This window comes from Nuphar pumila, chromosome 4, assembly GCF_984573655.1.
Source record: "Nuphar pumila chromosome 4, dmNupPumi1.hap1.1, whole genome shotgun sequence".
In the NCBI taxonomy this organism is placed as follows: domain Eukaryota; kingdom Viridiplantae; phylum Streptophyta; class Magnoliopsida; order Nymphaeales; family Nymphaeaceae; genus Nuphar; species Nuphar pumila.
The window spans coordinates 10,499,952-10,526,003 of NC_143252.1; the positions used below are offsets into that span (position 1 = coordinate 10,499,952).

Genomic DNA, 26,052 nt, shown 5'->3' on the forward strand with positions numbered 1-26,052 from the left:
TCTGGTAGGGGTCTGCCTAACCCCAGCGTGCCTTTCAAAAAAAAATGATTCCACCAAAAAGATCTAAAGTCCTACTGGGAATTCTAAAAATAATAATTCTCATGAAAAAAATTCCTAGACAACCCTTCTCAAGCAATAAAATCACTAGACATTGTGATTGGATAGTTTATGCTAAAAAAGTTTAGTCCCTCAGTTTTGATCTTCATGAATAAATATTTTTTGTTGATGAAAATTCTAAGCTTTTACGAACTTGATCATTTGCTGGACTATATACATAGAAAACCCTCTCCAGAAGAAGAAAAACCATAGGAATGGTGGCAAATTTTTTCCCCTTTTTTCTCTTTTGTAATAAACTGGTTGAATGTTCTGTTTCTTTTTCTTGTTTTTCTTTAAAATTTTAAGAGGGCAATGCTGCATGATTTTTTGATATAATTCAAGTTGTCTACCCTATCATCCTTCGTTTCACCATGCGATTCAAGTTGTCCATCCTATCATCCTTCGTTTCACTATGCGATAGCAGCTGTTGCAATAGTTGAAGATGAACAAAGGCAGCTTTTTACATATATTTGCTCAGGTATGGTAGGTACAAAGGGGATTCTGAGAAAGGATCCACAACACGCAAAATTGGGTGCCTCCACCATCTTTTTTTTGGCGAAAAGTTCACCCCTTATCAATCTATCATGCATTGAACACAAATTTGACCCATCCTGCAGCAATCACACCGTTTCAGTGGGCTGGGCATCCCTTTTGCCTGAACTTCCATTGGCAGCTGATACAAGTTCATGGGGTTATCACATCCCATCTCCAGAAGTCTATGTCCACCTATCAAAAAGACAACAAAATCATCAAATTGCATGTGTACAAGAACCAGTTTCGGAATGAATAGACAAATCAACGATCTCATTTTTGCTTCAAAGTTTGTTCTGGCTGCTGGAGAGAGAGAGAGAGAGAGAGAGAGAGAGAGAGAGAGAGAGAGAGAGAGAGAGACTCCTTTCACAGATTTTTGACAAAGAAAGGTAGAAGTCCCACCAAATCAGAGGGGAGTTCAGATTGAAAATCAAACTGGATCCTAATGGAAAAGCTACGCATGATCCTTCTAAGAATGCTTCAAAATCTGCTGCTCAAGACTCTGCGGTCTATAGATTCTCATACTATGAATCACAAGGTCTGTCTAATGGAAGAAAATTAAGTTGATTTCCAACTTGCATATGAACCTGAGTTTAACATAGAGAAAAAAGAATTGGCTGTGATTCTCAATGTTTGTCACTGCAAGAACCATTGCCTCAAGATGGTTAATCTCTTTTGATAGTTCCTGACGCATCTTTATGCAAGTTGGATTTTATTTAGTATTTTTTTCTATATTCATACATACAGGATCATGTGGCCAGAGGACTCCGCTCATCTGGGAGAGGCAGCTCATGAACATCACCAGCTGAAGGGACATCACGAGTTTGAAACCCACAGGTGTGCATCCCTGGATGCAAGGTTGAAGCTGGCCATACCCCCTGGTGAGCGAGGGGGTCTTGGGATTTTTACACCAATTATTCAAAAAAAATACAGGAGTACATATACCATCTTATAGGAATTAAAAAAAATAGGAAAAAACAAAGTAGCACTTACCATCGTCATACCCACGACCCGATCTGTAAGGAAGCTATCTGACCGCTGAATTGATGTAATTTGTAAACCATATAAAATAAGATGGTGCCTCCATGCTGAAGCAACATATACATCAATCAGGACCTTTATTGTGTTTGAAGGCCAACCGGTCTGTTGGTTTTCCAAATTTCTCAGCTTCCCTGGCTATCTGGATATCTGATGGCCAAAATGTCTGCTGCAGGATTTTAAGAAGAAACCGTGGAAGCAGCGCCAAAATTGTTACAAGTATAATGGTTAGCCAGTAGGTTGGTGATTTTGCAAGATGATAAATTGTCCTGTAAAGATGATTAAAATCTTAGGCAGAGACAGTTAATGAGGATCTAGCTACAAAATTATGGACCTGTATCAGAACTCAAATCGGATTGATTTCCGAGTAATGAGTTGGATATCAAGGTCTTTACTTTGGTAAGAGTCGCATTAGAATACCAACCAGTAGTTAGCAAAGCTGGGGATCGAGTCCAGAACAACCAGACAAATGCATGTGATAATTATAGAACCCCATGTGGCAACATGAGTAATCAATACCCAACGATGTATATCCATGGCCAAGTGAACATTCACAAGCACAACAACTGCAATTGTCCACAAGCTTCCGATACTCCAAATGTCAATTGGCCCATTACTGTAAGTCAAAAGTGGAACATAGAAGAGAACCAGACTTTGCCAAAGGGTGTCGATCATTGTGAGCCAAAAAAGGTGAGAATTGTAGCTCTCCTGCCTATGTCCAGCAGTATAAAGTTTCGGGTACTGAAGCAGTGTCTTGTGATTCAAATCTTTGTCAAAAATTCCAACAATAATTGTGGGCACAGAGGTGTATATGACAGAATAGAATACACTGCTCCAATCGGTCAAGGCAGAAGTGGTAGAAAAGGCTGTGCACAATATGTACCTGAAGAAATGGAATTTGATGGAGTAGACATTACTGCACTGACACTCTGAAATAGATTTTTGAGATACATGTGCAAAAATTCAAATGTTTAATCAATAAAAAGTTCAGATAAATCTTTATATTGAGCTGCTGGAAGTCGAAATGAAAACAATGAATCTGGGTTCAGACTCCAATCAAAATCGACGTATAATATAAACATTGTTGTGAGTGCATCTATATGCCTCAATGATTTTATCTATTTATACAGAAGAAATTCAATGATGTTAAGGTAATGTCTACATTGTCATTAATATTATTCTAAATATTTGGTTTCAAAACAATATTCCAAAAGTGCCAGCTATATTTCAGGTAAGCTTTTCGATATTAGTATGGCTTTTCATGGCCATTATGGTTATCAATTAAATGAATTGATGATTATTGAATAATTTAGTCTGAAACAGGTTGCCATTGCCACTGATACGTAAAATCAAACAGGTCAAATGGAATCAGCTTGATCTGAATTGATCCTTTATCGTGTTCAAGCCTGACATACAGTCTGTCTAATTTCTGGTTGTCTTACACATAATCTTACCCAAGTGGGAAAAATCTTAAGCTTGGTCCAAAGATAGGATCTATGCAAAGAGGCCCTATGACATGAAGGAAATTAGTAATGTCAAGATAATTCCACCAAAAAATGGGTTTGATAACATGCACTCACGCACTCAAGCATACACATATGCAGGAACTCAGACACACAAGGGTCTACCTCTGCAGAAGTTAAAATGGATGAAGAAATTCAATGCTAGTGGTAGATATTTGTCATTATGTTTTCACTAAGAAGTTCACAAGGCTAAGCGTATATCACTTCTGAGAAAAACCCCATTTTTTCATAAATCTATCAGAAAAGGATTTCCAGAATAAGTTTAGCCATATCTAATTTGCACTAAAAATTATAAAGAACTAACCAGCATGAAATTCTTCCACGAAACTCCTATAATTGAAGGGAGCTGGCATATATGAAAAAATTATAAAACAAAAGATTTTTTCAGGAACAAACAGCCATGCAATGTCAACATAGCATTAGGTAAAATTCCACTTACCAGAAAAGCATCAGAACAAACACCGCATTTCTGTAGAAGTTATATAAAACTAAATAACCAACACGCTGATAATTCCAGTGCCCATGGACAAGCAGCAGCCTTTTTAAGAATTTGAATTGCCCCATTGCAAAATCTGATGCCATAACTGCTTGACGCCCTTCCTGACCGCATATCCCAACACCAACATCAGCCATTTGGATCATTGAAACATCATTTGCCCCTGCCAACAGTAACAGATCAATTGGCAACATAAAAAGGGGTATCTCTTGACCTCAACAATAAAATTAAAGATTAACTTTCATACTTGGAGCAATACAAATTTTTAAGCATTATCTGTCACATGGATATGAATGCGAGAATGGGACAAGATGCAGATATGCTTGGTACATAGCAGTTCTAAAAAATTAGGACATAGGATGTGGTTGTACACACACACACTTCAAACTATGCTTGGATTTGATTCATCATTAGCTACACTTAACAACAACATTTGCTCCAATTTATATATATTAGAGGGTTCAAATGGGTTTCTTGCAACTTTGTCCAAGAAAATTGAGCTTTGACCAAGTGAAACCATTTTGATTCAAATTTGAATTTAGAGCAAGAAGAAGGCATCTTTTAACTGTTTGTATAAACAAAGTAGCTTTGACAACACAATTTAGAGAAGTCTATGAGTCATCTCCTTGTTATGTCATGTCACTGACTGTTTGTTGCTTCTCACCTTTACTTTATCCCATACTGTGTATAATCTTACTCTCCAGACTATATTTTGTAACTTCCAAATGAAGATAGCAGTCACTAATGGGCAACTCAATGCTTTATGCTTCATGTCATATGTATGTCACAGGGATTCGGCCAACTGGGTGCTGCACCCGGTGTGGTCAACCGGACCCTGGGTGCGGTCAACGCACCCAGGGTCATTTGTGTCTAATTTTTGGACAAAAAAAATGACCGGCTTCTTGTAACTTGTAACTTGTGTTTGGTTGATAAATACTAGCCGATACATGTTCCTAGGCATCATGGAAAAAATAAGGACGTTACCATTAATGGTTACTTAAAGGGGTTACACTACATGATTTTTTGTTACTTTTATCTTGGGAAGAAACTTCTTAGAGGCTAGCAAAGAGGGGGTGGAGATTTAATAAAGGAACGGACTGATCAGTTCCCATTAATTACTCTCTCTCTCTATATATATATATAAGTAATCAATAAATGCATTAGAAAAGTTAATTGCTTTGACCGGTAAAATATCATGTCCATTTATGTTTTACGCCCTGCAGTGTAGGGATGAAAGTGGAGTTGAGTAGACCTGACCCAACCCGAATTGACCTAGCTCGACTCGGTCATGCCCAAGATGAACATTCATTAGTGTTAATGTTGTTAATTGTTAAAACTTAAAAATTATATATATATATATATATATATATATATATATATATATATATATATATATATATATATATATATATATATATTTTGCCGCACCCCCGCACCCAAGTTTTTTGAAAGTGCTGCACCCCCGCACCCATGTGACATAGCATATGATGCTTGTAAAGCAGAATTGGTCAACCTGCAAAGGAATCTCTTGCTGTAATCATATAATAATTGGAAATTGACTCTACCTTTCACCTTTCCCCTACTGCAACCACCATCAACGAGAGGTGTCTCACACCGAGCCCCAGTAGACAAACTCAAGGATCAGTCAATGCAATCTGAAGAGGAACATATCTATAACTAGCCGTCAGAAAAAAATCTGAATGGTAATGCCAGGCCCTCCAAGCAACTCTATGAATAGAGTCGGAGATCAGACCCAGCTGGGGAAGGGAGAATCAGTTGAAGAGGAGTGTAGAGAGGAAGCAAGATTAATAACGTATCCACCAAAACCAAAAGATCATGCAAGAAATAAATTAGGCGGGCCTCTAAGTTTCGAATTTCGACAGTGCCGGAGATACATCATACAAGTAACATAAGCCTACAGCTAGACAGCTAGTCTCAAAAAAAAAAACCTACAGCTAGTGCCTAAATGGCTAATGTTCTGTTCTCCATGTTTCATGCGATGTGATCCTTATAGGTTTATAAATTTATTGGAGAGTGTGTAGCAAAATGGGTTTGCCTATAGAAGTAGAACTACTTGTAATAGTGTACCAACCATTGCCTGGCTGACCCTGTCCCCAAGAAGAAAAATGTATACATCAGTTAATGCAAAACACCCACCAAAAGCAACAAGTACATGCAGGAAATATCAAAGTAGATGCTAAGTTTCAATGGTGGTTAAGATGCACTGTAAAAGCAACATACCATCACCTATAGCCAGCGTCATGTCATTGGTCCTACTCTTGATTAAATCAACAACCCCAGCTTTTTGTAGGGGAGCAACACGACAGCAGATCACTACTTTACAGGAAACTGCTATGTCAAAAAGCTGCATATGATAAAAAATGGTTAGAAAAAGAATATATAATATAAAATATATGTTCATTTAAGGCAGAGAAGCATGTAAGACATCAAGCACATGACTTCAGTTCCTGAACACCCAACCTAAAACAGGCCTCTGAAAATTGGAAATACCAACGTGAGGCCAAGTTCAAAAATAGGGCCTCTGAAAGACGTATGTAAGAGAAATATTAAAATGATATTTCAAAATGAACTCAATTTTTTAGAGGTATTTGCTTTCTCACATGGATATGGATATGGCTGGTTGATCGAACATTGGTATTTTTCCAAAAGAAGGGTATTGGGCAGCACTTAAAAGTACCAACATTGACAGCAGCAAGCTGATCAAGTACCATCATTATACATGGATTGTATAGCTATCCCCATAGGGAAAAAATGGTGTTTTCTGCAACACCGCTTTCCATTTGGTTATTGAAAATAGAGAAAGGAGGAAGACCCAAACCTCATTTTCCAGGTCGTTCGCCAAAATGTGAACAAGGCTAGTGCCATCAATTATGAGTGCCAGTGGTGAGTTCTTCACTCCTGATACTTTCCCAGAAGGATCCTCAATTGCTTTAATGCACTTAGAAGACTGCGATCCATTTTCAGGAAAGCCAATGATGGACTCTGAACTGTCATCAGGAATCTCCAGAAAATCCAGATCGGTATTCCCTTCCCTATCAAAATCTTTACTCTGATCTGCAGTTTTGATTCCATATTTGGATTTCACATCTGCCAAAAGCCTTTTACATTCTTCTTCGGAATTGCCATTAATAATAATCTTCTGCATATTGTGTGTCAAAAGTTTGCATGAAAGGCCAATAGAAATTGCAGTTTCTTGCTTATCCCCTGTGAGAACCCAGACCTTAATCCCAGCCTTCCGGAGGGACTCTATGGTTTCAGGAACACCCTCCTGTAATTTGTCTTCAATTCCAGTTGCCCCCAGAAGATTTAAATTACTCTCTATGAGAGCTGCTGTTTGACGGAGCTTCGTCACTCTATCACTCAATGAAGTGCTTGCCTCCGCATAATTTTGCTGCCACTCTTCAAGTTCTGCCTCAGTGATGTCTTTTGCTGCAAGTACAAGTGTCCGCAGACCCTGTGATGAATACTCACTCAAGTGATTCTGTGTGGCATTTCTAATATCACTGGAAAGACCTTTGAGATCAATCTTATCAGAAACTTTTGCCAGGATGCTGAAAACGGAATTATCAGCACCTTTTACCAGAACCTTTACAGAGTTATTAGGAAATCTGACAATCACAGACATTCTTTTGCGCACACTATCAAACTCATGCAATCCCAGTACATCCAACCTAAGCAAAAGAAAAGGAAATAAGCAAAACACAAAGTAAAGGATACAATAAAGAGTGGTAGGTTATTGAGAGGATACTCTACCTTAGTTCTTCCCCATGGACATCAATCACAAGGTGCCCTGATGTGCGTTCAATAAGGGTGTATCCATAAGCAGAAGCTGCAGAAACTAGAGCTTGCTCATCAGGAGACTCACCCTGGTAATCAATCACTGCACCTACACTGGTAGCACAATTTGCAGAATCTGACACTGGAGTTATGATTGGAATTACTGTATTGCAAGCAGCAAGAGTAAGAAAATACTCATGGATAGCTCTCCGTTCCTCTCCAACTAAATCTTTGTGTAACAGTGAAACAAGTTCTGCATCAACCTTGACCTCCAACTTGGTCTTCCATCTCCGTCTTTCATTTACTTCTGTGCCAGCAAGGATATAGAAGAAACCAAGCATCAATATCAATGACAAGCTCTCAAAAGTTTCAAACACCTAAACCATGTTTATAAGAAAGCAGTTTGTATATTGGTCTCTAATTTGGATATGCATAAGCACATGGTGTCTGCACCTACGACCATTCTATTAACTTTTAATAGTTGAATTTATATATCAGAAACATGCATTTCCAAGTCTATATTGCCAGAACATATAAAAGGATATGCAACTGCTTGACAATGTATTTACAGCCAACATGCATATCACAATATTACATGCTCATATAAACAGCCAAGAACTGATGACAACTAATTGATGAATTTATTCATAGCTAACCAAGAATATGTTACCAACTATTTCTCCAAGTTACAAAAATAATTTAACAATTGTGGCCTCATACACATTACCACCCTGACAACACCATCTGTCTGAGAAGTCACAAACTAAACTATTAATTATAGGCGAATGGTCATATTAATGTCTCCAGTCCACAGTGGTTTTTCTTTTCAGGAACTGTTTACCCTGGTATCTTGATGTTCAAAACTGTGTAGCCTAGAGTGTATTTTTTGCTGGCTGGTTATCAATCTTCATACTCCAGGATGTTTATTCCCCTCTCCCGCAGTTTGGATCATATTGGCTGAAATAAGTCTTAATACATGTGTAGCTTAAATTGAGCAATCTGCAGTTTCCTTCATCTCTGATCACGAAGTGGAGCTCATCATTTATGACAGGATGTAGTACCGTTATTGCAGTTGTAATTAAAAAGTGCTCTTTAGGGATAAATGGAGAAGATAGATGTTGTAATGGAATTTTGAAAATGCATGTTACATGGTAATTACTAATGGTTCATGTGGAAACTTTTCACAGAATCAAGGGGGTTATATAGAGGAGATCCACTTTTCCTGTTTCTTTTCCCACCAGTTGCAATAGTCATTAACATTTTGTCAAAAATTACACTTTCCGGATGTGATTCCATTCATAATCATAGTCACAAATTGTTAAAATCTGCCGTCCAGATTCACCTGCGCAGGGAAGAAGAACAATAGAGAGAGAAGCGTATGCAAAAAAAGTCACGTTCAGAACAGTCTTGATGTGACAGATTGTATTCTAAAATATATATTAAGGGGTTACAATAATTAGGGTACGAAAATACCCTTTGATAAAAAACAGAATTACAACATGACAACAAACAATGCGTCGAACAACATTGGGTCCTGGGTCCAAACCTGTATACCATATGACTTCTTTTCACCCTCCCTCAAGTTGTACATGGTCCTGAACCATGACCAGCTTGCCTTTCAGCATCCAGAACTTGTCATTCGTCAATCCTTTGGTGAATATATCAGCAATCTGCTCTTCAATTCGCACAAAAATAGGTTCAATCCCCTTTTCTTCAACCTTTTGTCTTACAAAGTGTTGGTCTATCTCAATGTGTTTTGCCTGACTATGATAAATGGAATTAAAAGACATATTGATAGCACTTTGGTTGTCACATAGCAGAAGCGATCGAGTAATCGGTTCTCCTATCTCCGTTAGGAGATGCCTGATCCACGTAGCCTCAACAGTCGCAACAGCCATCAACCTGTATTCAGCCTCTGTGCTCGACCGAACAATGGCCTTTTGTTTCCTACTACTCCAAGACACCAGATTCGACCCAATGAAACTACAATAACCAGATACCGACATCCGTTCATCTAGGTCTCCTTCCCAATCAACATCAGCATAAACAATGATCTCATGTGCACCTTGAATTAATTTGCTCTTCCTGTACACCAGTCCATCACCAACCATACATTTTAAATATTGTAGTATTCTCTTAATAGCCTCCATATTATGAGGTTCATGCATGAATTGAGATACCTGATTGACTGAATACACTATGTCGGCCGAGTAAAAGTTAGGTATTGCACCATACATACTATGCTACGATATCTGGTGGGATCTTCATATAAGTCCCCTTCTTTAGAGCTCAGTTTCTGATGGATGATACTTGGGGTTGCCAAGGGTTTACAATCCTTCATGCATGTCCTACTAAGTGATGCAGTGGGGGATGTCGGCTTCCTCGTGCCTTGACGATCCTTGCTGGTGGCGATGAAGGCCCGACTCTTAGATGCAGCCTTCACGGGTTTGATGGCTGCTGTGAAAGGCACGACTCACACAGTCGTGCACAAAACCAATGGAATAGCAAGGCCCACAAAGCTCTGCGTTTGACGTTGGCTGATGAAGGCACAATCCTCACGATAGTGTGTTATGCAGGAGGAAAAAATAATACCCACTGTAAAGGATGGGTTTGTATTTTATTTCAATCAAAAAAATCTCAATAAACAATGCAACACTGTAGATCAAAGTAACCAACAATGAAAACAAGGAATAATGAAAAGGAAAGGACACGACTGAAAAGAACTACTCAGAAAATGAAGAGCGGCTGTGTTTTTTTTTCAATAATCCTTCCCCGTAAAACCCTAGGAGAGGGTTTTAAATAGTCAGCTGGCGGATCTGGGTCCAGTCATGGACCCGAGACGAGATGCAAATCTTCTTCTTGATGGATCTGGATCCGGGTCACGGGTCTTGGGGTATGGTCTGGGTCCATCCTGCCCTGCATCATTCTCCCCTGGTGGGAAAAAAGTCGGCTCTGACGACTTGTTGTCTCCACAGTAAGCATATAGATCAGACACATTAGATGTAGGAGAAAGGTGCCAAGTTTCGGGCAGCCCAAGGAGGGAGGATCGGTCAACTAGGCCCGCTAGCCGGGGCAACCCGATCTCCTTGGTGGGAAGGAGAACTATCCTATGACCCTGAAAGACAAATGTGTACGTATTCCTACGGCCATCATGGATGGTCTTACGGTCAAACTACCAAGGACGTCCCAATAGGATGTGACACGCAGTCATGGGCGCCACGTCACACCACACTTCATCGTGGTAATGCTCCCCCATATAGAACCAAACTAGACAACGCATGGTGATAGGCACCTCGTTGCCTTTCTTGAACCATGTCATTTTATAAGGTTGGGACAATTTTTCTGTTTTTAGGTTCAAGGTGGACACGACACTCTCGGACACCATATTCTCGCACCCTCCAGTATCAATGATAACATCACACGCACGCCCCTCACAGTTACACCGGGTTCTGAAAATATTATTTCGCAACCATTTTGTGTGGGCCGACTCTCGGGATGTGGTCAACACATGACGGATGGTTAACAAATTTTCGATGCTGCCATCGAACTCTACGACTTTCACCTCGTCATTCCCCTCAACAAGCGACTCACCCTCGCTCTCACTATCGGACGCAGACTCAACAATGCCCTCTGCTAGATGAGTGTTCTTATTCATGATGGGACACTTGGACACAATATAACCTAACTCTTGACACCTAAAACAACGAACAATGGACTCATTGGGCTTACCCTTGGATCTGGTGTGGTACGCGGGTCCAGACTGATCGGGTTTGCTAGGGTCGACTCCTTGGGTAGACTTTGAGTCTTCTTTCCTAGGGGAGCTCGCTCCCTTGGTTGGGAAACTTGACTTGGGTTGACTGGACTGATCACTACGGGATGTCCTATGTTCCTGCCTCATTTTCACTTTCTCCTCTACATTCATAGCATAACTACTTGCCTGATCCAGTGACTCGACTCTGATACAACTGAAGTCGTCAGAAATAGCAGGACGGAGACCAGAAATATACCTCGTGACCTGCTGGCGGGCGGTCTCCTCGATCTGCACTTGTAGGGAAAGGCGATGAAACTCCGCAGTGTAATCCGTCACAGTATTGGTGCCTTGACGCAGGGTCAGGTACTCCTTGTAGGCTCTCTCAGCGTAATCTGACGGCACGAACTTAGACTGCATCAACCGCTGCATCTCTTCCCAAGTATGTACACGCTCTAATCCCTGTCGCTCCCTCGACCGTTGCATCTCAACCCACCATGTCTGTGCTAGGCCTTTCAACCGAGTAGAGGCTAGGGAGACACGACGGTGCTCGGCGACATCGTGGTAGTCGAAGAAGAATTGAACGACATATGACCAATCAAAGAACTGCTCTGCATCGAACCGACCAACGAACTCTGGAAGCTCTAACTTCACCCCATACGTGGAGGGGCGCTCTGGTGCTCTCTGCTGACGGGCCTTCACCATGCCTGCAGGGTACTCATCCCAAAAAGTATTGTCCCACACTGCTCTATCATCGCGGTTCTGCTCGCCTGGTTGCTGGTGTTGTGGTACTCCAATGATGTGTGGATGACGCTCAGGTCGTGTCGGTCCCTGCTAAATCTGCCTCGGTCTGGCTGGCCCATGGGCGGGAGCCATCTGTGTCCGACGTTGGGGTAACGGTATGACAGGTGGTCCTGGATAGGCGGAAGGGTTGGTCGGGTCTCGGGCTCTAGGTGGGTAGAAATCAGATAGTATGGGTTTGGGTTATAGGTCGGGTTAAGATAATGGTATTGGGTAGGGTATGGTATTGGGTTTTGGATCTGGGGTGGGTTACTGGGTTGGTTCTGGTTTGGGTATCTGGTTGGGTTGGCATTGGACTGAGATGATTCGCCTGACTGGATATGGATCGGGCCTAATCCTAGACTATTCGTCGGACCCAAATTTGAATAGGTTGGATCGGGGATCGAGTTGTGGTGGTAAAAGGCTTGGTTTGAACTCGATCCACGATCCATATGATTATGGGTCCGGTTTTGACCCAGCTCAAAATCAAGCTGGAGTTTCGTTCGGGTCCGATACAGGTTTGGGTCGGTATGGGATCTAGTTTGGGGTTCAAAGATAATGGGTTGGGTCAGATTCATCGTAAACTGCGAACCGAACCCAACTGGGTAGGCTGGATATGGGGTTGCGAGACCCGTACCCGCCACCGGAAACCCAAAGGGTGGTCCCTGGTAATCAGATATGGGTCCGATCATTGTGGGATCTCGACCGGACCCTGAGAGAGCAGGTCCGATCCATAGGGGTTCAGTCCCCTTGGTCTGCAGATGGTCTGCGACAGTGCTCCCGCGCACAGGCGCTGGGAAAACCGACAGACCCCCCCCCCCAACCTGGGTTGAGGTCGGCGCGTTTGCTGCTTGACCCGACATCAGGCTCGGCCCACGCAGATTGTGCCCGACCGACAGCCCCTGCTGCGTGGGTCGCTGCCATGCCTACGCACCCATGTTGCTGCTGGGCATGCTTTCCTCCCCCACCCGAGTGGCCTGCGTGCCACAGATCATCGTCGGTAACCCTTGGTGGGGCAACGCCTGGTTGACGTCCCTGCGTGACTCCCTCCCTGCATCACCAGATGGCACGACAGATGGAAAGTGTTGTTGGGTTACAGCCACAGATTCGACAAGGACTAAAGCACCATCGCCCATTCCCGTGTTAATCTGCTGAGTAGACGTTGACTCAATCACTGCAACTCGACTCTCGACCCCATCTAGTCGTCATGATATACTTACCACGTCCCGGCTCATGCGCAACACGCTTTCCTGCATCTTCGTCATCATTTCCATCATCCGCAACATTGGGTCTGCGTTGTCGACATCCTCTTGCTCGATCATCGTCGTCGGATCGCCCCTCACCTCCGAAGCCATCTTGCGAACGAGGGGATAGGCGCTGGCTCTGATACCACTCTGATGCAGTGGGGATGTCGGCTTCCTCGTGCCTTGACGATCCTTGCTGGTGGCGATGAAGGCCCGACTCTTAGATGCAGCCTTCACGGGTTTGATGGTTGCTGTGAAAGGCACGACTCACACAGTCGTGCACAGAACCAATGGAATAGCAAGGCCCACGAAGCTCTGCGTTTGACGTTGGTTGATGAAGGCACAATCCTCACGATAGTGTGTTATGCAGGAGGAAAAAATAATACCCACCGTAAAGGATGGGTTTGTATTTTATTTCAATCAAAAAAATCTCAATAAACAATGCAACACTGTAGATCAAAGTAACCAACAATGAAAACAAGGAATAATGAAAAGGAAAGGACACAACTGAAAAGAACTACTCAGAAAATGAAGAGCGGCTGTGTTTTTTTTCAATAATCCTCCCCCGTAAAACCCTAGGAGAGGGTTTTAAATAGTCAGCTGGTGAATCCGGGTCTCGGGTCCAGTCATGGACCCGAGACGAGATCCGGGTCTTCTTCTTGATGGATCTGGATCCGGGTCACGGGTCTTGGGGTATGGTCTGGGTCCATCCTGCCCTGCATCACTAAGAGTGTCCATCGTGTACTTGTGTTGAGTGAGAGTAAGAGTATCACACGTCTTGTCAACTTCCACCCCAAGAAAATATCACAGATCTCCCAGTTCTTTCATTTTAAATCTCGGACTCAATAATTTCTTTACTTCCTCAATATGGGTTCTGCAGTTCCCTGTAACAATAATGTCATCTACATATATCAATAGGAGAGTGGTTACATTCTGTTCCTTGTAGATAAATAATGAGTAATCTAAGAGGGACCGTGAGCAACCATGTCCTTGTATCTCAAGTAGGGATGACAGTGGACCGGGGAAAGCGGGGCCCCACCCCGTTTGGACCGGGGATAAAGGGTATGAAACGGGGATGGAGGTGGGGACGAACGTTAAAATCCATCCCCGTTCGGGGATGGACGTACACTTTTCCCCGCCCGCCACTTTTCCCCGCAATAGCCCTGCCCCGCCTCATCCCCGTTTGAACCGGGGATGGAGGACATGAAACAGGGATGAAGGCGGGGGTGGAGGTTAAAATCCATCCTCGTGCGGGAATGGAGGCGGGGATAGAGGTTTTAATCTTGAGGTGGGGCGGGGGTGGAGACCTTGTCCCCCGCCCCGCCCCGCCCCACTGCCATCCCTAATCTCAAGCAAAAAACTCTCAAATCAAGAATGAGATGCCTGCTTCAAACCATAGATAGCGCTTTTTAACTTACACACATACTGGTTAGCATCTCCCTCTACATATACAGTGAGTTGTTCCATATAAACTTTCTCCTTTACATCTCCGTGCAGAAAAGCATTTTTAACATCTAGTTGGCTTAACGTCCATCCATGTTCAATGGCTAAAGCCAACACAATTCGAATGGTCTCCATTTTTACAACCGAACTGAATGTTTAATCAAAATTCTGCCCTTGTTCCTATGTAAACCCTTTGGCAATAAGCCTTGCTTTGTATCTTTCAATACTCTCATCTGGTTTATATTTGATTTTGTACACCCATTTCGACCCAACCACATTCCTGTTGGGTGGTTTGGGGACAACTTCCCAAGTACCACATTCATGTAGGGCTTCCATCTTCTCATTCATTGCTTCAATCCACTTCCTAGAATTTGCAGCTTGATAGAATGTGAGAGGCACATGGACATTAAAAACAATTGAAGATCCATTGAAATTTTTTTATAGTTGACCCATCTGTCTATTGGGTGTCGAGGCCAAGTAGATCATCCAACGCTTGTGTAGAGATAGAAAGGGCATCAATATCTCGACTAGAGATGGATGGAGGCTCATTCTCTCATCGGGTGTAGACAACACCTTTATACCTTTCTGTTTTCAAGGAGGGTACAACAACTTTTGGTTGTGATTCATCTGTTGATTCCCTTCATGTCTCATTCTTGCTGCAATCTGAAGGACAACCATCATTAATGTTGGAGAAGAGTTCGGAGCTTAGCCTGGGTACACCTCAACATTGACTGGTTATCAAAATTCATCTAATCGAAAACAACATTTCTTGATATTTTGATGTGTTCGCTCAAAGGATCATAACACCTGTACCCCTTGTAATCCTTCGAGTTGTCAATATGCACATAACAAACTGATCCAAGCACATGTAATTCATGATAATCAGGATGAGTGCCAAAAAGAAAGAAATATGGTGATCTGTTTTCTAAAATGGCTATGGGCAGCCGATTTATCACATGCACTGCAGAGTGAAAAACCTCTGTCCATAAGGTAATAGGGAGATTACTATTGTGCATCATGCTGATTGTACTCTCAACAATATGTCGATGCTTCCTCTCAACAATCCCATTTTGTTGAGATTGTGTGTATTCCATTATGTTGAAAATCAATAAAATCACTAGAGAAGAATTCTCTCCCCCCCCATCACATTGAAAATGTAGAATATTCTCAGAGAAATGGTTTTTGACAAAGGAATGAAATCTTCGAAACAATCCAAAGACTTCTGACTTGTGCTTCATGAAGAATATCCAAGTGTAATGTGAATAACTGACAACGAAAATAAAATAATATCTACTACCAGATCCAGAGGCAATTTGAGCAGGGCCCCAAACATCAGAACATATGACCTCAAAAGGCCTTGAAGCTCTTTTATTGATTGAATTGAAAGGTAAAACATGACTCTTACATAAATGACAGCTAAGACATTTTATATCATTTGATTTTAGACTCAGACTAGACCTAGGAATAAAATTATTTGAGACGAGTTTTTCAATAAAGTGACGACCGCAATAACCTAGATGATTGTGCCAAAGAGTTCGCTTATTATATTCAAAAACAACAAACACACACTCAGAAGAGACCAATGATGGAGTCTGATAGAGCTTCAAGGATGAGCAAATGGAATGAACTGAAGATGAGGGATCTTCTTGAAAGATGTATATGTTGCCTTGTCTCTTTCCTTCAGCGAATGTCTCCCTCGTGAGAAGATCCTTGACATGAACAAAAGAGAGTAAATTCAACTGAGGCATTAATATCATCATCGACAAATTTTGAGACGGAAACAATATTTTTTTGAATATTGGGAGCATGAAGGACATTTGAAAGACTGAGGGAAGACTTGGACATGGGTATAATGGCATTTTCAATATGTGAGATGGAGTGATGAGAACCATCTCTTGTGACTATACTATTTCTACCAACATAAGGAGTAAGGTTTAGGAGCTTACCCGCATCACCTGTAACGTGGGTTGCTGCCCCAAAGTCGACGAACCAAGTGCCTTTGTCATTCAGCGTCATATTCAGTCCTGCCAAGGCAGCCAATAACAACTCCTTTACTTCTCCCCCAACCTTTGAATTTTCTGTGTCTTTCTTAGCCTTTGTCTGCGAAGATTTTCTCTTATTCAGAGGATTAAACCAGCAATTTGCTTTAATATGTCCATTTCTATTACACAGAGAACAAGTAGGGATGGACCTTTGACCTTGTTGATTGAGGGGCACATTGGGCGTTGGAAGCAATCCATGACCCCCAAAGCCATTTCTTCTTTGTCCTCCCCCTACCTCGAAAAGCATTTTCTCCTCTTCCTCTTCCATAAGTCAGAACTGTAGTAAACACATCTTGAGTCCCTGACTGCACATAAGTCTCCTCAGAAAATCCCTTAAAGGTCATCTCATACTGCAACAACTTTGTACGTAGATCTTCAAATTTCAGAAGCTCTGAGAGACACAATAAGGATGTTGCTAAAACATGATAATTTGGCCCCAATCCGTTTAAAGTTTGTTGCACTTTATCTTTATCACTAACCACACATCCCACGATAGCCAGCTGATATGTGATGCTTTTCATTTTATTCAAGTACTCCATGATAGACATCGAATCTTTCTTTAACATCTGAAAGCTCGAGGAACACAACTCTTGCCTCGTAGATCTGCGAATATGTCCGAACTAGCTTCTCCCACAACTCCTTGGCTGAGCAATCATCAAGAATAGCCACAAGTACATATTGTGAGAGCGTGGAGATGATATATGCTACCAATGCTTGGTCCCTTTTCATCCAAGCAACATAATTTGGATTTCTAACAAGCACAGTAGAGGACGCCTCTTTATCATCCTTTTCCTGCGAAATGAACTCTGGAGGGGCCGGAATTGATCCATCCAGATGTCTAGAGAGATCTTGGATCCTTATAAAAGGAACAATCTATCTTTTCCAAGTCAAGAAATTAAAATTATTTAACTTTTCAGAGACCAGTTGACTAAGTTAGAAGAAAGACACATCTGCGAAAGAGATGGATCCATTTAAAAGAACACAAAAGAAAAGAATGACGTTGAATAAAAGGAACAAAGAAAAGAGAATTCTGGACCAGACTCAGTTCACACTAATAATATGCCCTTCTTTTCTTTTTGTTTGCAGTAAGAATCACGACAAATATGTTATATCCAGACGTGATCAGAGAGCACGAGAGGTCTGATCCTATCGAAACAGAATCAGTCCCTGATATTGATAAAAAAGAAAAACCTCAGTGAACAGAGAAAATAATAACGTTAGGTCAAGAAGACAGACGTCAAGGGACTGGATTAAAAAACTCAAATTGCAAAGACGTCAAAAAACTTTGCAGTCTGAAATAGCAAAGACATTGAATATGGAGAAGAAAAATTTTAGATTAACATCAGATTGACGTTATTTCAAGACAAAAGAAGGTTTCAAATTGACGGCAAGAAATCAGAGGAAGAAACGATATTTCAAGACAAAGGAGTTTCAGATTGACTGCAAGAAAAGACGATTCTGAAAAACGATTTTAAACAGTTTCTTTAGAGAAGAAGAGGACCAGATCTAAAAAAAACAAGAGAAAGTAGAGAGAGAGAGAATCAAGGATCGAAAAACAATCTTGACTTGGAATCCCAAATCATCTCCTTTGACATACCTTTTGAAAAAGCAATCCCAGGCGTTCAGATTCACCTGCACAGGGAAGAAGAACAATAGAGAGAGAAGCGGCTGCAGAAAGTCACGTTCAAAATAGTCTTAACGTGATAGATTATATTCTGAAATATATATTAAGGGGTTACAATAATTAGGGTATGAAAATACCCTCTGATAAAAAACAGAATTACAACATAACAACAAACAATGTGTCATTGGGTCTTGGGTCCAAACCCGCATACCATACGACTTCTTTACACAAATCTTGTTCTCGAGAATTTCTTGATAGGAGAAAATCTCGGGAGATTTTGAAAAAACTTGTTCTTTTCGGAAAATTCTCGGGAAAATCTTGGTACATTAAAAAATATAACATGTTTAAGCTTAAAATGAAAAAATGTTTAATAAGTAACTAATAAGTAAGTTTAGTGAATAAACATGAATAAAAATAAAGCTAATGAATTGGGTTTATCAAATACAATGAGAATGGGTTTTAAAACTACAAAAGAATAATCCTATATCGACCAAGGATGAGGAACCATGGCTCCTCTCAAGTCTATTTATTAAAGAACCCATCCTTCTATCTGTTTGTATTGGGAATGGGCAAAGGGGTGATTCCCTAGGATTGCCATGTAAGCTCTTTTCATTATGAGCTTTGAAAGTGGCAGCTTCCCTTGGAAAAACAAAAATAGATTGCCATGTAGCCCCCTCTTCTTGAATAAAGAGATTTCAAAATGGGCAAAGGTACGATTCTGCTCCTCATTCCAAATTTAATTTGTCGATTTTGTTTGTTTAATCGCAATATATACGCAATTATATCACAAGATATTGAAAATAAGCGAGATTTTGAAATTCTCGCGATATTATTGGTATAATCTCGTTTTGTGAATAAAACATGATAATATCACGAGATTTTCAAAAAATTGGCGATATTTGTGCCTATGCACATAATATAGAACACCTTACTCAATTTGACAATGATACTCTGTGTTTTCCATATATTCCATAGGTATAAACTATATCACCTGACATTTTGATTTGCAGCAAGTTTGAAACTTGAACCCAGCTAACCATTGGTCAGCTATGAGCTATGTCACTGGGGTACGGGTGCGGGTACGAAGGATATGACACAGCAATTTCAAAAAATGAGGGTATGGGGACACAGATATATATATATATATATATATATATATATATATATATATATATATATATATATCAACAAGGGCTCCGCTTGTCTGATATGAGCAGCTAGTGCACGTCACCTTGTGTTGGGAACTATGTCACATGGGTGCGGGTGCGGCACTTTCAAAAAACTTGAGTGCGGGGGTGCGGCTATATATATATATATATATATATATAAAGTCCAAAAGTTGGACATAAATGACCCTGGGTGCGTTGACTGCACCCAGGGTCAGGTTGACCGCATCGGGTGCGGGTGCAACACCTAGTTAGAGAGTCCCTGTGACATAGGTTAGGACGTTGCAGGTTCAAAACCCAATGGTATAGTTGTTTAACTGGTAGGGGTCTGCCTAACCCCAGCTGGACTTTAAAAAATATATATATATATATATATATATATATATATATATATATATATATATATATATATATATATATATATATATATATAGAGAGAGAGAGAGAGAGAGAGAGAGAGAGAGAGTTTGGGTCTAGATCAAGTGTGGATCTAAATCCAGACCCGAACCCCCTTTTTCTCTCTCTTATTAACCCCACCCCACTGCCTCTCTCTCCCTCTCTTCGTAACCCTCACCCACGCCCCTCTCTCGTGAACTATATATACATATATATGAATCAATACATTTTAACACTCCCCCTCAAACTTATAGTGTGATTACCAAAAGTTGGAAAATGCAAAAACAAATGGAAGGGTCCAAGCCTTCATTTATAGTCTTCACCAAATGCCTTTATCGGTTATCTCCATCTTCATGGTATGATGCATCAAAAACAAAATTTATTTCTCAACTCATATCATCTTTAAGAACCTACAAAGAGAACAAAACAAAGGTTCCAACTAAACAAAGGAAGATATCCTAACTAAATAATTTTAAAAGAAAACGTTTTAACACAATTGTTAAAAAGTAGTTATAGGTTATATGTATATAATTTAAAAACAAATATATTTTGAACAAGAATAACACATATTAAAGTAGATGAATATTATATATATATATATATATATATATATATATATATATATGGAGAGAGGATGGTTAAGTTTCCCAACAAAGCATAAAGGTACTATAAACTAAACAATTTTTTAAAAAAGCGAGTAAGATATGCACCTTAAGCAATAATTCTAAAATTTGAGCTCATGATGTATGCAGTGGACTTCTTTTCATCATATTCTGCTACTTCATGAACAAACTATTTGAAATCAAGCATGTGCATTTTTGTTTTTAGGTTCCTATTAGATGAAATTGCATATCAGTTTTTTTATTTGCCTTTGTACTTTATCTCTTCCTATTCACACTATTTGTTGATATGTTCCCATTTTTTGGTTTTCTATTTCTTATTGGTTGTTGCTTCATCAATAAAGCATTTCTTTTATTTATTTGTATTTTTAGATTTTTTTTAATTTTTTTTAAGATTTCAAATATATATTTTTGAGGTTTACACTTTACGCCTCGCTTCATTTTTGGTGGAGCGCTTCGCTACGCCTCAACGCTGTTCACAACATTCCATAGCATACTTCCACATATAGCAGAAAGGAAGTTAAACTTAGTCCTAAGGTTAGTTCAGAAACTGTTAACTACAGTTCCCCAACCAGAAGTTCCACTTTTCTATATCGTTCATCAAACAAATGCAACACGCCAGATGTATACATCAATGAGACAGCTTAGTTGCCAAGCAGCATAAATTATTTCCTAGTCAGAATGAGATAGTCATTTCTCCTACTCAGAAATGACCACACGTAACGTGGAATTTCAATCCAAGCAACAACCTTCCAACACAACTGATTACCAAAAAATTCCACTAAACCAGATCAAGAAAATGAGCCAGACTTGGAGATAATGAATGAGCGTGATATGAAGCATAAAAGATAAGACTATCAAAAGAGAAACCTATCTTCATCTAAAACTTAAGAGTGAAAGTACAGATAGTTCACATGAAACTACAGCAAAAGTTGAGCAATTCTAATGTCTAAAGGTGGTTCAAAATACCTGCAATGGTTATCTTGTCCAAAAGAACTTCAGAAGCATCTTGGATTGAACTGTCCATTGCATAAGCAGTGTTGCCATAATTCTTCCCATATATGCTAGCTTTAGAAAACTCCATCTTGTTCTCAGTCAAAGTTCCTGTCTTGTCAGTGAAAATATATCGTATTTGGCCCAAATCCTCATTAATATTCAAAGATCTGCACTGAAACCTCGAATCTGAATTGGCATCATACATTCTGGTGTCCCCAATCATAAAATATGACTGTCCAAGACGGACCATCTCCATAGATATATAAAGGGATATTGGTATCATAATCTGGAAAACTATGACAGAACTCAGAAAAGAAAAGAATATCTCCAATACAAGACCATAATAGTTGTAACTTTTTCCATTATTCACCCCATTTGTGAAGTATCTTCTCCTGTAATAAGGCACAGTATCAAGTTGATTCTTATGCCTTTCCAACCAAAGACCCATTCCAACAGCCACTACAGTGCACATGATGAGAAGGAATACTGACAACCATAATGTCTCCCTGTTCATGTAACCTTCCAATTTGCTTCTTTTCGATGGAGAAATTGTACTGTTCAACATTGCTTTGGTTTCTTGACCAGCATATACAACCACACCAACAACCCAATCAGTGTTCTTGAGCTGGCAGCCTCGAAGAACTATGTTTGATTGTCCAAGTGAAATTTTCTGGCCTCCAAGTTCCATAGCAGCCGTAAACTCATAGATATTTCTATTTGGTTGTTCACATCTGATGAGTCCGAATACTGTGTCTGATTCGAAATCCATCTTCGTAGTTTCCTGTCGGGCGTATCTGGTCTTTAGATTTGATTCACCATCAAGGTTCATTGTCTGAACATAGGCAATGCCGCTTGGATTACTTGTCCTCAAAAGAACCATGTCACATGGTATAGTCTCATTTTCATGGATCCTCAAGACCTCACCAGCCCGTATCTTCTTCCATTTCTTTGCCTGGAAAGAACCACCTTGAAGAACGTCAGCACCTCTGTTATTTTCTTTTCTATCTGAACGGTGTCTTCTCCAATCTTCATAACCATCCTTGATGGCTGTAACAAATAAAACAAAGAGAAGGGGAAAGAGAGACACGGTCCTTCCAAACACAGCAAGGGGTGGAAGCTGGTTCAAAGCAGCAATTGCTAAAAAATACAGGTAAGCCAATCGATGAAACTGAATAAATAAGTTCTTTGGTAGAAAGGTGATCACAGTGTATTTGCTGGTCCGAATCTCATTCCCAGTGAATTCATACTTGTCATTTGTCCTCCTTGGATTATTGATATAAATCAATCGGGAATTTTCTTCTGAAGATAGAAATTCATTGTCTTCAAAACTCTTGTGGTGGATCCTCTGAGATTTTGACCTTTCAATACCCAAAGTAGAAGTTTTCCTCTCATGTAATATGTATGGTGCATGCCCAGATATCTCAAGCGAACCTTTACTCACCACATCCAAGGAATTGTTTGATTCCAATACCCCCTTTTGCGAAGGGCATTCAAAGATAGCATGCTGTAAGTACTGAGAGTCCATAGAATTGAACCTTGATGTGGATACTGTTGATTCGGCAAAATGACTGTAGGCGTCTTCAAAATCAGAGGGCACTTCGCCTAACTGAGAAGACGAATAAGAAGCAGTGTGGCAGAGGCAACTGAAAGAACCGCGTCTCAGTGGAGGAGATGCATTGGAAGAGGGGTCAGTGCTTCTGTCTGAGGATAACAATGGCTGGTCGGAAGTCATACTCCTTCAAGTATGCATCGAAGGAGTGGAGAATGCCGACCCATTAGAACCAGAACTTCTGGAGTTTTCAATTTCATGAAGATAGGAGGTCCCGAACAAATCTCTTCCCCTTCTGTCCTCGGCCAAAATGCATCAGCCGAAGGAATTTGAAGTTCCTTTGGGAGTAAATGTTGATCCATTCCATCTAACTGCCCATTTTGTATCTCTGAGATCTCCTCTAAAAGAATGCCGATTTTCAAAACCAGTCAGTTCATTCAATGAAGTAAATACTGAAAATATACAATTGACAATAATAGAACACCTATACAGTGAGACCTCCACACTCCTGTCCTTTTAGATACAATGAAGAACAAGAGGAGACGATGCTCCCACTCGGAGATGACGGATCACCACAGATTTCCAGATCGCATTCAAAGACCGTCAAGAAAGCTCCTGGCATCAAACGGCATTCTCAAACACGAAAAATATCCAATTTCCGCAGATTTCCTGAAATGTTGGATGACCACCGCAACAGGAGGAGGGAAGAAAAAAGGTGCAGATCACGGAATTCCTTAAGATCAATAAAATTTCACGCAATGCTGAAGATTCAAAACCATAATTCAACATCAAAACCTCCTTATCTTCGCCTTCTTCAATAAATTCTGCAAGTACGAGATCAGGCAAAGAGGCGCTCAAAGATCAAAAGGCAAAATAATCCATAAATCTACCTCAAACCCTCGAAACCTAACTCCAGACTTCACTCAGAGTTACGCCAAACGCTGATCTGCTAAGATCACACGAAAATGTCAAAAACCTAATCGATCTAACAACACAAGAACGAAACAAAAACCAAATCGAAATCTGAAACCCCCCGAAATTCATCGTTAATTCACCAAAACACCGTCAAAACTCCATAAAATCATGCATCTAAAGGGGAAACTATGGAAACGCAGTACCTAGGGAGATTCGCCGGAAGAACGCGGCGCGGATCGAGGGTTCTGCATTGCCTGAGCAGATCAAAACGCCAAATCGATACCTGATCGCCTCAATTCCTCCTTTTCTCCGCTCCTCCTCCGTCCCGTTTCCACTCTTTCCTCTCCCCTCTCCGATCGATCGGAATTCTTCCCCTCCCGCTTTCGCTTCCTTCTCTTTCTCTCTCTCCCTAATAGCGGGAAATCAAAGCTGGGTTTTGCTCGTCGTTGACGCCTCGAGAGACACTGAAGATTGACAGAGAGATCTTGGCGAGCGAGGGATCGAGCCAGCGAGCGAGCGAGCGAGCGAGAGAGAGAGAGATGAGTGGCAGAGCACAATTGTTGCCTCCGAATTTGATGCTGAACGGTCCCTGCGTCCTTTTTCCCTTTTTTTATTTTTTTTGCCTATTTTTACGGTTTCTATATATTTTAAATTACAAAAATACCCTCTCAAATTCATTAAAAGACGAAACTACGTTGCATTACGGGATAATATTTGGTAACGATCATGTACAAAAGTTTCTTTTTTTTTCCATGTTTTGGTTTTTAAGGAAAACTAACCGTACAAATGTGATCTACATGTTTTACTTAATAGGAATCAGCTCTTGAATCATCATATTAAGAAACTTAGGCAGGTTTTTATAATGTTTCAAAAATCGATGGGCTACAATATGCAATAATTTTTTGTGTCATAAAATCATGTTTTTCTCTAAAAAGACATGATCCAAAACCTAGATCCTGCTATTTTGAACATACATACTCAAGGATATCCCATTTTATCTCCTTTATTTGGATAAATGAGTATCCAAACATTAGCTTCGAACTTGCAGCAAAGGTTGCCTTAAATTCATTGCACCAAGTCCCATACCATGGCATGCTATAAGGCTCGTGTGCACCTGGGGTGTTTCAAAGCTATGTGACCAACAACCTTTATATGGATAAGTGGTGTTATTTATTATTTTTAAGTTATTGATAAGAATTTAAGGGATATGCTCTTTTGTTTGTAGTGTAATGAGGTTAAATTTAAAAAGAAACGTTATCTTTATGTGATACTTTTGGAAGGTTTAGCATTGCTTTATTTAAACTTGTTTTTCTATTGGTTTTATATTATGGGAACTCTACTTTGTTTGATTCTTTCTAATCTATCTAGTGTTTTCTTTCACCTGCCCAGTGGTGAAGCCCCACGTGTCAAGCATTTTCCTGTAGGCCCTCGTGCCTTTTAGGTTTGTGTGGTTTTGTTTAATTTAATGTCATACTTAGATGTTTTCTACAACATGATTGGCCAAAATGTCATCCTTTTTAAGTATGTTTTAGGTCCCAAGTCTTGATAAAGGAAGAGGGTTGTTGCAACTTGCAAAGTAAGCAAACCACTATCCCAAGGGGCCAATGAGTAGCATAGGCCCCGGTGTGCCATTCCTACGGCCCCCACAATGCAAGACAAACATGGAAAATGTTTTTCCCTGGAAAAACAGCTCTTATTTTGCACGCTGGATCTCCCTTTCCACATATTCAGTTCCCATGGAGGTGGTCTGGTTTCTATTTGGTGGAAGAAGGTGATGACGTCATGGACATGCAAATGGACCATAAAAGCCTGTTTGCATAGCACACAAAGCCGGGGCTTTACATGAAAATGCACAGTATTTCATGTGTTTTCACGGGGCCCACCATGACAATGCAAAAGGCTCATTTCATATGAAAGATGATGATATTTCACTAAGGGCATGTTTGAAAGCAAGAAAAACTCTCATAGGAAAAGAAAATTTTTTCTACTAGAAGTTTTGATATGATAACTTTTCCTTTTAGAAAAATTGGGGCCTAATAGTTTTAAG

General features: G+C 40.4%; 1 protein-coding gene across 3 annotated transcripts; it reads right to left on the reverse strand.

The window, feature by feature from the left end:
* Positions 1-537: 537 nt before the first annotated feature.
* LOC149839340 (phospholipid-transporting ATPase 1-like) lies at positions 538-24,543 on the reverse strand. Of its 3 annotated transcripts, none has more exons than XM_090002481.1 (9): positions 24,289-24,543; positions 21,515-23,914; positions 7,459-7,789; positions 6,524-7,376; positions 5,926-6,049; positions 3,628-3,847; positions 2,090-2,548; positions 1,621-1,934; positions 538-822 (listed from the first exon to the last, which is right to left on the reverse strand). In XM_090002481.1, the coding sequence occupies exons 2-8, from the start codon at positions 23,271-23,273 to the stop codon at positions 1,733-1,735; spliced, it is 3,948 nt and encodes a 1,315-aa protein (XP_089858607.1). In that variant the 5' UTR covers positions 23,274-23,914; positions 24,289-24,543; the 3' UTR covers positions 538-822; positions 1,621-1,732. The 3 variants fall into 3 exon arrangements, with proteins under 3 accessions (XP_089858607.1, XP_089858606.1, XP_089858605.1); XM_090002480.1 differs by having other exon boundaries at positions 24,209-24,543; XM_090002479.1 differs by having other exon boundaries at positions 21,515-24,036; positions 24,209-24,543.
* Between the last annotated feature and the right edge of the window lie 1,509 nt (positions 24,544-26,052).

Bases quoted from the DNA above. Each gene is read 5' to 3' on its own strand.
- LOC149839340 (XM_090002481.1), bottom strand. From the start codon at position 23,273: ATGACTTCCGACCAGCCATTGTTATCCTCAGACAGAAGCACTGACCCC. The intron at 7,790-21,514 runs GTATTTTGAACC...TTGCTGGCACAG, and splicing joins GGACAAGATAACCATTGCAG to AAGTAAATGAAAGACGGAGA. The intron at 2,549-3,627 runs GTAAGTGGAATT...CCATTTCTTCAG, and splicing joins TTTGTTCTGATGCTTTTCTG to GTACATATTGTGCACAGCCT.